This window comes from Nicotiana attenuata, unplaced genomic scaffold, assembly GCF_001879085.1.
Source record: "Nicotiana attenuata strain UT unplaced genomic scaffold, NIATTr2, whole genome shotgun sequence".
In the NCBI taxonomy this organism is placed as follows: domain Eukaryota; kingdom Viridiplantae; phylum Streptophyta; class Magnoliopsida; order Solanales; family Solanaceae; genus Nicotiana; species Nicotiana attenuata.
The window spans coordinates 236,363-248,495 of record NW_017671415.1 but is presented as its reverse complement, the minus strand read 5'-3'; the positions used below and the strand labels follow the sequence as shown (position 1 = coordinate 248,495).

At 39.2% G+C, this 12,133-nt stretch overlaps 1 protein-coding gene across 1 annotated transcript; it reads right to left on the bottom strand.

Moving 5' to 3' along the window:
* Nucleotides 1-8,929: 8,929 nt before the first annotated feature.
* Nucleotides 8,930-11,152, bottom strand: LOC109208151. The gene is made up of 3 exons (XM_019371198.1): nucleotides 11,131-11,152; nucleotides 10,372-10,813; nucleotides 8,930-9,009 (listed from the first exon to the last, which is right to left on the bottom strand). The coding sequence occupies exons 2-3, from the start codon at nucleotides 10,805-10,807 to the stop codon at nucleotides 8,951-8,953; spliced, it is 495 nt and encodes a 164-aa protein (XP_019226743.1). The 5' UTR covers nucleotides 10,808-10,813; nucleotides 11,131-11,152; the 3' UTR covers nucleotides 8,930-8,950.
* Between the last annotated feature and the right edge of the window lie 981 nt (nucleotides 11,153-12,133).

Genomic DNA, 12,133 nt, shown 5'->3' with positions numbered 1-12,133 from the left:
GAGTATTGAAGTCACGTGCCTCACGTGACCCTTTTGCAATAGGTCGATTGATTAGTTACTCGTGTGTGTTGTATGTATATGTACAGTGCTCATGCATTGAAGAAGATATACAGAATCATATTTTCATTCTCTCATCCTCATTTTCTCTGTTCTCACCTTAGCTTCTAGATTCTTCTAACACTTATAGTTAAATAAAATTACAAGTGAATATTTCTTGTGTCATTAGAATTCGAAGGTGTTTGGGTAAGCTTCCAAATCAGCTTATAAACATTTTTTGATTTATTTATGTATTTGATAAATAGTAATCAATAACATTATTTAATTAAAAGCCAAGTAATTATATGTTATAATCAATCAAAAATCACTGGGTGTTCTTCCGCAACTTATGATTTTTGGGATTGTAAGCATTTTTAGTTGACCAAGCTATTTACTCATATTTTATTCTAATTTTGCTTGTAATCCACCAAATACCTTCTCAAAACAACACCCTTAATCTTCTCTCCGTTTCATTCCCGTTATTAGTTATTTTCATGTAAATACTTTTAAAATTTATACCTTTCGTAAATGCTTTACGTTTATTTAAAGCATTTTAATAAAAAAAAGTACTTATCAACACTTCTTACTAGACAAAATATTAATCTTTTTCTTTTATTTTTTTACTTTCAGATTATTGCAATCTTGGTTTCGGCTTTGAGCTCAAAGTACTAAAAGCCTCGCCCCTCTAGTTTCTGCACTAATCCAACAAGGAAGCTTATGTGTGGGAGTATTTTCAAAATTTAAATAGCCATGTGTCTTTTTATTTTACAAGTGTCTTATATATTTTTAAGTGGCTTCTTGCATGAAGCCTTAAAGCCAAGTATTGAAGGGCTTTGACAAGTGGCTATACAAATCTACCATGTGTCTTCTTGCATGGAAGACTAGGTACACTTGTTAATATCGAAGACAAGTGGACTAATATATTTGGACAAGTGTTAAAAGACTCTCCACACTTGTCATACATGCAACCTTCCTAATTGCCTATAAATAGGTTATGGATTAGCCATCATTGTAACTCAATTCTTAACCAAGATTTCATCTTGCTAATCGTTACTTTCTTACAATCATTACTGTAATGACCCGACCAATTGTTATGAGCATTTGCACTTCGCTCGGTAGTTTACAGGCATGAGTAGCTCCGTATGATGCATTACGACTTATGTGAATCATCGGTTTTGATTTTCAGGTTATTCGGAGTTGATTTGGAAGAATGATTCTCACTTAGGAAGCTTTAAATTGGAAAAGATGACCAAATTTGACTTTTTAGTATTTGACCTCGGATTGGAGTGTAGATGGTTCTGTACCTCTGTTGGGTGATTTTGGACAAAGGAGCGCATCTGGATTGTGATTTGGAGGTTCGTTGTATAATTAGGCTTGAAATGGAGAAAGTTAGAATTTTGGAAAGTTTGATCGGGAGTGGACTTTTTGATATCGGGCTCGGATTTCAATTTTGGAAGTGGGAGTAGGTCCAAATGTCAAATATGACTTGTGTGCAAAATTTGAGGTCAATCGGACGTGATTTGATAGGTTTCAGCATCGGTTCTGAAAGTTTGAAGTTTCAAAGTTCATTGATTTTGAATTGAGGTGTGATTCATCGTTTCGATGTTGTTAGGTGTGATTTAAGTCCTCGATTAGGTCCGTGTTATGTTATGGGACTTATCGGTATATTTGGACGGGGTCCTGAGTGGCTCAGGTGAGTTTCGGACGAGGGTCGGACCATTTCGCATTCTCATTTGGTTGCTGGGAGCTGCTGGTACTGGTGTTGTGCACCTGTGGTTGAATTTGTGCAAGTGCGATGGTCGCAGAAGAGACAAAGCAGTCGCAGAAGCGAGGGAGTGCTGGCTGTATCGTAGAAGCAGATCTTCAGGCATAGAAGCGCGATTGCATATGCAACCATGGACATCGCAGAACCGGCCTGTCTCGCAAATGCGAGCCTTTTCCTGCAAAAGCGAAGGTCGCAGATGCGACCTCTTGTCCGCAAATGCGGAATCTGCTGGGCAGAAGCTATAAAATCGAGATTTTGGTTCTTTTATCATATTTTGAGCTATGAACTTCGGAATAAAGCGATATTTGGAGCAATTTTCATCACAGGGATTGGGGTAAGTATTCTACACTCGGTTTTGATTGCATTTCATGAATCCGTCTTCATTTTTAGCAATTGGTTGACGAATTTAAAAAGGAATTTGGGGGTTTTGGCCTAAAGTTTCGTAATGTGAAATTTTGAGTTTTGAACATCGATTCGGAGTCGGATTTGATTGAAACTAGTATGGTTGGACTCGTAATTGAATGGGTTGTCGAATTTTGTGAGTTTTGTTGGGTTCCAAGGTGCAGGTCTGGGTGTGACTTTTGGCCGTTTTTGGGTTTTGATTACGGATTCGATCTTTATCATTTGAAATTGTTTCCTTGGGCTTTATTTGATGTATTTGAGTTGCTTTTGGCTAGTTTTGAGCCGTTCAGAGGTCGGTACGCGCAAGATGATATTTTGGAGCATTGTTTGGCTTGCTCGGTATTGAAATTGGCTTGTTCGAGGTAAATAACACTTCTAAACTTAGTGCTGAGGGTATGAAATCCCGAATTATGTGTTATGTGATTGATGTTAAGGTGACCCACATGCTAGGTGACGGGCGTGAGGGCGTGCACCGGGTGAATTGTGACTCTGTTATTTATGTGGTACTGTATAGTTACCTGATCTTACCTGTAACCATAAAATTTCTACGTACTTGAGCTATTAAGCTGCGACCCATGTTTGAAACTATGACTAGGCTACATGCTTATCTAGTTGGGACCTATTGAGGTCATTTCTGCTGTTGGGTTATCTGCTTTCATTGCTTTATATACTCAGTCATACGCATTCATATGCATATCATATCTCAGTCTCTGTTGTTATTTATTGATACATCATATCGTCATATTCAGGCTAGTTTCATGACATTGTGAGCCCGAGAGAGAGAGACTGGAGAGATTGATGACTGAATGAGGCTGAGGGCCTGATTGTGAGGATACTAATACTATAGCACGTGAGTTGTCTGTGTGGATACCGATATTGATACTATAGCACGTGAGTTGTCTGTGAGGATTCTGATATTGATACTTTAGCACGTGAGTTGTCCGTGCGAATTATCAGCGCTTGGGCTGAAGGAGCCCCTCCGGAGTCTGAACACACACCCAGTGAGCGCGGTTGATTATATTGGGGGATGTATATGATAAGTAGGGCATTTAACCGCTTATTTGCTCTCTTTTACTTGCGTTTTAGCTCAAAAATGCTCAAAGGTATTCCCGGAAACTAACAAAATATGCTTACTTGCAGGAATATTGGGAAACGAGCCAAAGAAATCAAAATTCAACTCATAAAGGAGTCTAAAGTGAACAAGAACCAAAACAGTGCAAATGAGATAGCAGTGCGGACCGCACAATTCTAGTACGGTCGCAGAAGGAGATTCAGAGAGTATGTTTTGGCCAGCTCAGGGACTGCGGACCGCACTGGAATTGTGCGGCCGCATCCACTTTTATGCAGACCGCAGGACTGAAGGTTCAGAGAGCTAGAGAGTGAAGGAGCGTGGACCGCATCACTTTTGTGCGGCCGCATAATCCTTAGTGCAGCCGCACCTACTTTTATGCGGACCGCAGAAGCCTGAAGAGTTCAAACCCAATTTCCCAAGACTGCGGACCGCACTAGAATTGTGCGGCCACAGAAGCCCATTTTGCGATCCGCATCAGAATATGCGGTCGCATAACCTCCTTAGGGGCATTTTTGTCACATATTTTTAGCTTAGTATAAATACATTTTTTAATTATTTTTAGGTTAAGTTTTAGTTTGCAGAGGTGCAACTGAACATTTTTCTTTACTTCTTTGAGTAAATTTGTATTAGATTGACTTCTTAACATTAGTTTTTCTTTGTTTAATCTATGATTATGCATTCAACCTTAATTTTTTTTTTGTATTTCTTCATTTTCTATGAGTAGCTAAATCTTTAGCTAGGGTTGTAATCCAACCCTAGTGTGGGTTCTTAATGGGTATTTAATTTTAGGGCTTGTTTGTGATTGGGTTAGTGATATCTAGCCTTGTTTATGCTTAAATTATAGAATTAATGGTTGCAAACATTGATTCATGCCTTTTTGACCTAGTCTTTGCTTGAGAAAGAAAGACTAGGTTTAGGAAAATTTGGCTAGCAAGGTATTGGGGTGAATTCAAGAAATTGATAGCCCCAATTAAAGGGTTTAATCTAGAAATAGTAAGATCCGACTTGAGCATATATCACTTGATTTGAGCAAATACCCATTTGGGCTTGAGAAAGCCAAATCGGGCAAAATCACTCAAACTAATGAGAGGTATAGAGTGAGCAATTGCGTGTGTATACCACGAATCCAATAAATCAAACTTGCCCTATAGTTTACAACCCGTTAGGTAGCCACCTAGGTGGAAGTCACGACCCTAGATTCCTTTATCAATTGAAAAATAACGCAAAACCAAAAATATTGTCCGTTAGTTTTATCTTTGCATTCAATAGAGTAAAGTAGAAGTAATACACCAATCAACATTGTGGAAGTACAATTTAAGCCAAAACTTGCAATCAACTTAGATATACACCTAATCCCATATTCTAACTCCATGTGGATTCGATCCCGACCTTTGTTAGATTATTATTGCATCGACTGCCTCACTACTTAATTATGGTGAGGATTTGGCCGAGATCAATTTTTGGCGCCGTTGCCGGGGAGCACTACCTAGTGATACAGTGGTAAACCCGAAGGGTGGGAATAATATGGGACATGATATGGCCGTGACTACTAGAAGTGGAAAAGGTGGATATGCAACCACCACAAATCAAAGAAGGATTGTGGATGAAGATGTTGTGGTTCAAGAGGATGAAATCCCAAGAAATGTGGTTCAAGCGAATGAAGAAGTGAGAATTTATATAGATGAAAGTGTGGAGGATACGCAAGAAGAGGTGAACCCGTCTAGGGAACACGTGATTGACATGCCGGAACCGGTGGGGCTAAAAGCTAAGGCACCAATGCCAAGGCCTCCTCCTCCACACCCTCAAAGGCTTACAAAGCAAAACAATGAGAACCAATTCAAAAAGTTTATTGATATGATGAAGAGTTTGTCCGTAAATGTGCCATTGGTTAAGGCATTGGAGCAAATGCCGGGTTATGCAAAATTCATGAAAGATTTGGTAACCAAGAAAAGTTCAATGAATTGTGAAACCATCAAGACGACTCATCAAGTGAGTGCTATTGTGCACTCAATGGCTCCTAAGTTGGAAGATCCGGGAACTTTCACCATCCCTTGCACTATTGGGAGCGCCGATTTTGCAAAAGCATTATGTGATCTCGGGGCAAGTATCAACTTGATGCCCTACTCTGTATTCAAAACTTTGGGAATTGGGCAACCAAGACCCACATCCATGAGGTTGCAAATGACGGATCAGACAATGAAGAGGCCTTTGGGTATCATTGATGATGTATTAGTTAGAGTTGACAAGTTCATCCTTCCAGCGGATTTTGTGATCTTATATTATGAAGTGGACTATGAGGTGCCTATCATTTTGGTTAGACCTTTCCTTGCTACGGGGAAGGCGCTTGTTGATGTGGAGGCCGGTGAGCTCACTTTTTGGGTGGGTGAAGAAAAGGTGGTCTTCCATGTGTGCAAATCAATGAGGCAACCGAATAGTAATGAAGTTAGTTAATTTGTGGATCTGGTGACCGACGTGATAGTTGATGATGCTAGTGCAACAATGAATGTTGAGGACAAATTGGAAGCAGTTTTGCTAAATCTTGATGATGATGAGGAGAGTGATGGCTATGTGGAGTGTGTAAATGCATTGTAAGGCATGAGGTCGTACACTTATGAACCCCGAAAGCTATATTTGGATCTTGAAAACCGGAAGACTCCTCCAACAAAACCCTCAATCAAGGAGCCTCCTACCTTGGAGTTAAAGCCATTGCCACCGCACCTCAGGTATGAATTCCTTGGCCCTCCCTCTACTTTACCAGTTATCCTTTCTTCGTGCTTAACTAACGTGCAGTTAGAGTCCACTTTGGAGGTGCTACAAAGGAGAAAAAAGCCAATCGGTTGGACTTTGGTGGATATCCGGGGCATAAGTCCCGCCTTTGCATGCATAAGATTATCTTGGAGGAGGGTGCCAAACCCTCCGTTGAACATCAAAGAAGATTAAATGAAGCAATGCAAGAGGTGGTGAAGAAGGAGATAATCAAGTGGTTAGGTGCCGGGGTTGTGTACCCTATTTCTGATAGCTCGTAGACCTCTTCGGTGCAATTTGTCCCAAAGAAAGGGGGCATGACTATGGTGATAAATGACAATAATGAATTGATCCCAACAAGAACCGTCACCGGATGGAGAGTGTGCATGGACTATAGGAAGCTCGACAAAGTTACTCGGAAAGATCATTTCCCGCTTCCGTTTCTTGACCAAATGCTTGATAGGTTGGCCAGACGTGCTTTTTATTGCTTGCTTGATAGATACTCCGGCTATAACCAAATTCTTATTGCTCTCGAGGACTAAGAGAAGACCACTTTCACATGTGCTTATGGTACTTTCTCATTTTCAAGGATGCATTTTGGGTTGTGTAATGCACCGACGATATTTCAACGGTGTATGATGGCTATTTTCACCGACATGGTGGAGGACATTCTTGAGGTTTTCATGGATGATTTTTCTGTGGTTAGAAATTCGTTTGAAGAGTGTTTGAACAATTTGGATAGGGTATTGGCTAGATGTGAGGAGACCAATTTGGTGTTGAACTGGGAAAAATGTCACTTCATGGTCGAGGAAGGCATTGTCCTCGGCCACAAAATTTCAAAATATGGTATTGAGGTTGACCAAGCTAAGATTGAGGTGATCTCCAAACTCCCTCCTCCTACATCCGTGAAGGGAGTGAGGAGCTTTTTTGGTCATGCGGGTTTTTATCTCCGATTCATCAAGGACTTTTCCAAGGTGGTAAACCCTTTGTGCAAACTTTTGGAGAAGAATGCCAAGTTCCATGTCCATGAAGATTGTATGAAGACATTCGAGTTGCTTAAGTTCAAGTTGACTACTAGTCCTATTATCACCGCTCCAGATTGGAACTTGCCTTTTGAGCTCATATGTGATGCTAGTGATGTTGCGGTTGGAGCGGTGTTGGGGCAAAGAATCAACAAAATCTTCCATCCGGTCTACTATGTTAGCAAGACCACGAATGATGCTCAAGTCAACTACACAATGACCGAAAAGGAGCTACTTGCTATTGTGTTTGCCATGGATAAGTTCCGGCCGTATTTGATGGGTACTAAGGTGATTGTGCACACCGACCACGCGGCGTTTCGGTATTTGATGAGCAAGAAAGATTCTAAGGCACGGTTGATGCAGTGGGTGCTTCTTTTGCAAGAGTTTGATCGAGAGATTCAAGACCGCAAGGATAGTGAGAATCAAGTGGCGGACCACTTGTCCCGTTTGGAGGAGGAGACGGCCTTGAGATCAATGATTCATTTCCCGGAGAGCAACTCCTATCCATTTCTATGATGGGGATGCCATGGTTCGCCGATCTCGCCAATTATCTTGTGAGCGGCATTGTACCGAATGAGTTCTCTTCAAACCAAAGAAAGAAGCTCAAACGGGATTGTTTGGATTACTATTGGGATGAGCCGTATCTTTTTTGAATATGTACAGATGGTGTGATCCGGCGATGTGTGCCGGAAGAAGAACAAATGGGAATTCTTGAAGCTTCCCACTCTTCATCGTATGGTAGTCATCATGGTGGAGCTCACACGGCTACAAAGGTTTTGACTTGTAGATTCTATTGGCCTACCCTCTACAAGGACGCTAGTGAGCTTGTCAAGCATTGTGATGAATGCCAAAGGGCCGGTGGGACCTCAAAGAAGAATGAAATGCCTCTCACCACCATTTTGGTCTATCTTCGACGTGTGGGGTATTGATTTCATGGGTCCATTTGTTAGTTCTTGTGGGAACACATACATTCTAGTCGCGATTGATTATGTTTCCAAGTGGGTCGAGGCCGTTGCTTTGCCCAACAATGAAGCGAGGAGTGTGGTGGCATTCTTGAAGAAAAGCATTTTAGTAAAGTTCGGTACTCCGAGGGCCATTATTAGCGATGGGGTTTCGCATTTTTGCAATCGGGCTTTTGATACCTAACTCACCAAGTATCACTACTAGAAAATTCACCTATGGCTACGCATGGAAAACCGTTGCAACAGATAGGTAAACCGTTGCCATAGATATATTGCAACGGTTCAGTGCCCGTTGCTGGCGTTCCTATAGAGCTTATGGAACAGTTCAAATAACCGTTGCTATAGTATAGTCTATCGCAACGGTTTTCCCTCTTCATGTTGGAACGATTGTTGTTATCAACGGTTAATATCCGTTACCATAACGTTAAATGCAACGGTCAATAACCGTTACTATATCTATTAAACTGTTACGGCTATTATAGAAATGGCAACGATTTCTCTAAGATATTGCAACGGTTGAACTACCTATTGCAACGATTTTTAGATTATTTTGGAACGGTTTGCAGGTCCTATGGCAACGGTTGAACTACCTATCCCAACGACTTTTAGGTTATTTTGGAACGGTTTGCAGGTCCTATGGCAACGGTTCTGTTAGCTATTGTAACAGTTTAATTGAATTGAAAATATTGCCCCCTGTTGTAAATAAAGATATATATATATATATATAATAAACTATAAAATACTAAAATTTATATAAATAACAAAATGAAACTGTTCATAATCCAAATTGTCCAACAAGCTAATAATAAATCCATAGACAATGATGAAATGTTACCAAGTACATACATTTGATATTTCAAGAGTTAAAAGTTTTAAAATGTTTTGATAACAAACATTCCTATAAACCACCACATGCATCTACAACAATCAACAATTCTAAATTCTCCTAAGTAAGGTCAAGATCTTCATCATTGCCTCCGTCTTCCATTTTTTCATCTACTCCACCTACAAAGAGTATAAATAAAGTCATTATCCCTTCAAGAGAATCCTATCTAAAATTCTCTTAGCCCAATTCTCTTAGCACAAACACAATGAAGTAAACTAGCTTAGATGTACAAGACTTAATTAGAGAAAAAATAGGAAGCAAAGAAGCTGAGAATTTTTTCCAACAAGCACGATACGCGGTAGCCTTGGGAAGCAATAATTTCACCAATAATTACTTAGTGCCAGTTTACAGTGACTCATGGACTTACAATGATAAATCTTTCATTCAATATCTAATGGAAACTCTCAGAGCACAACTTATAGAATAACAAATAAGATGATCCAGCAATTATTATCCACAGCAATATAATCACCATGCTGTAATTTGTGTATGGTTCAACATTGCCAGAAAGAATAATTGATAGATTCCTTAGAGAAATCCATTTATAGAAATTTTGTTGTCCATATTCTAGACTCTAACATGGCTTAAAGAAAGGCAACCAACACAGATATCACCACCATCCAGCAGGGTGCTGACACTAAACATTTTGCAACTAAAAGCCATAGTTAACCATGTGACATACTCTGAGAAATTATTTTTTCTTCTCTCACTTTTACGCTGATTATGCTGATACTACAATGATGTGAATTTGAATATCAAATGTATGCTAATTACAGTACATGTCTTACACATGACGCAGTAATGAATATCTCTACTTAATACATTTTCCTCACAGAAATAAGTATATTTTAAGCAATCAGTAAATTTAAGATATTACATTTAATTTTAGTGTTAACTGTTGTAGTAACAGTATGTGCTGCAATTGATAAATGGTCTTTTCCTCTTTCTTTCCCGTATTGGAAAGAAAATATAGTGAAGGAGAGTTACAGTACTCGTAATATACCAATAGATAAAGATGACAGAATATGGTGTAAACAGAATAATTAGTATTCACATGCTACCTCCAATGTTTCTCCACTAAGTAAGAGATTGTTCTTTGTGTTTATATCTGGAGTTGTGCGCCTACCTCAAGAATTAGTTCCATTTATGGCAAAAACTGTTGAAACAACTTCAAGGAAAATGACACCAATATAAACTTGACATATTGTTCTCACATGAATCTTAGATAAGGGGCAGAGTGTTGTGCATACATTTGTAGAATTGGCACGGAACGCAATTATATCTTTTTTTTTCCCCTTGTACAGTTGCAAGTTAGCCTTGAGAACTGTTAAATACATTTTCAGATAATATACCAAAATTTATATTTTTCAACATTGCCAGAAAGAGAGAGAGCGAGAGAGAGCACAGTGGCAGAGAAGCAACATAAAAAAAGAGGAGAAGAAGAGGAAAGACAAGACATGTAAAATTTAGTACGGACTAACCTTGATTGTTACTGCCAGCGGATGGACGATTGATTGGTTGAATAGCACCTTGTTGTGCAGAAGCAGCTTCGCCAGGTGCACGAGCACTGAATATTAGCATGTCAGGATCAAGTCTTAAATCGAGGTTGAGACGTTGAAGTCGTGTAACGACGTTCATCGTAATATCTTGTTCCATAGCTTCCTTTTGTGCATTGAGCTTTTCCAGCAATTTTTGTTGCATCCTCTCTTCCATTTCCTTCATTTTTTGTTGCATTCTCTCATCAGTAGCATTTACAGAGGATCCAAAATCTCCTTTTTTCTTTTTTAAGACAGTCTTGTTAACTCCTCGTCTATACAATCTTACCCGACATGGGTGCTCAGGTCCCATGACTGATGCAAACGCGTCAACTGAATCACTACCATCTCCATTTTCTTGAGTTGATTGTATTCTCTCCATTTCAGCGTACAAACCAAATGCAAGAGAACAAAGTTTAAGTAAATAAAACTAAGTCAATAATTAAGAACAAATAAATAATTACGACAAACTTTAAATTAGAAATTTCGTACAATTTTACTAATTGTATTCTCATAAGAGCCTTTGTATACTCGACCAGGTTTACTTTTTCTTGTAGCCACAAAGATGTCCTTACTTGATAGAGTATCCGAAGTATCAACCATTTCCTTCTTTTTTTCCTAGTCACGTGAAAACTCGTATAAGAATCTTTTCATGCAAAGTTAGCAAGTTCATACTTTAAGAAAAATAAGAGAAAAAAATCAAATCTCGATGATTAGAGCAAAAGGTGTTTTGCCAGCAGTGCGTGGATGCTTCAACTTTTTTCTGGATATTGGTTTTGAACGTTTTCTGCAAATAAACAAGCAATTAGTTTCAGCTATTGTTTCTGGAAAGCTTTAAAAATCACATTTTTCTTTTGAAATCCTCTCTGTTAGGTCTACTGTTGTTCAACAAGTGAGAAAAACCAACAGAGATTCATCAAGACACAATATCTTATTCTTCATCTCTCTCGTCTCAATAAGGTAACTACATTTAACTAATTTTCTTATGCCATTTCTTACCATTAAACCAGTAACCACTTCATGTTCTTGCACTTTAATTAAGCTACTACTCTTACACTCATAGTCTCATGCTAGCTTCAAGCTGTTCTTTTTGTATACTAACCTTAAGCTCTTTTTGTATTTTTGTTTACAGGGTACTGTTGTTAATGGCTAGTCTTAGCTACTACTCCAACCAGAGGCGGATCCAGGATTTGAGCCTTATGGGTTCCTACCGTAATTTTAGATCAATATGCAATAATAACGGGGTCCGTAATTAGATATTTACAAATATTTAGTGAATTTCTTAATATAAATACAGGGTCTACGCAAGAGTTACTGGGTTCCCGGGAACCCGTATTCTATGCTCTAGGTCCGCCCCTGACTCCAACTCCAACTTGGAACCAAATATGCAACAACTCAACGAGTTTCTTTTTGGTTTCAACTGTGACCAGAGCTTTCCTAAACCAGAGACTTGCTATTTCGATCCATTTTTCGACTCCAGCGAGTTTGTTTTCCCAGCAGTGGAACCAAATTATAGCTCTTCTTTAGTGCCAGAAATCCAAGAGTACTCTGATTTTCAGATGGATACTCTAAAAGCTAACTCATGACAGGTAGCTAATTTGTTATTTAAAGTGAGACTCCGGAACAAAGTTGGCAAAAGTTGGATGTAATTACCTTGGCAGGATCGGAGTTCCAATATTCAAGAAGAGCTTTAAAGTGAGACGCCGGA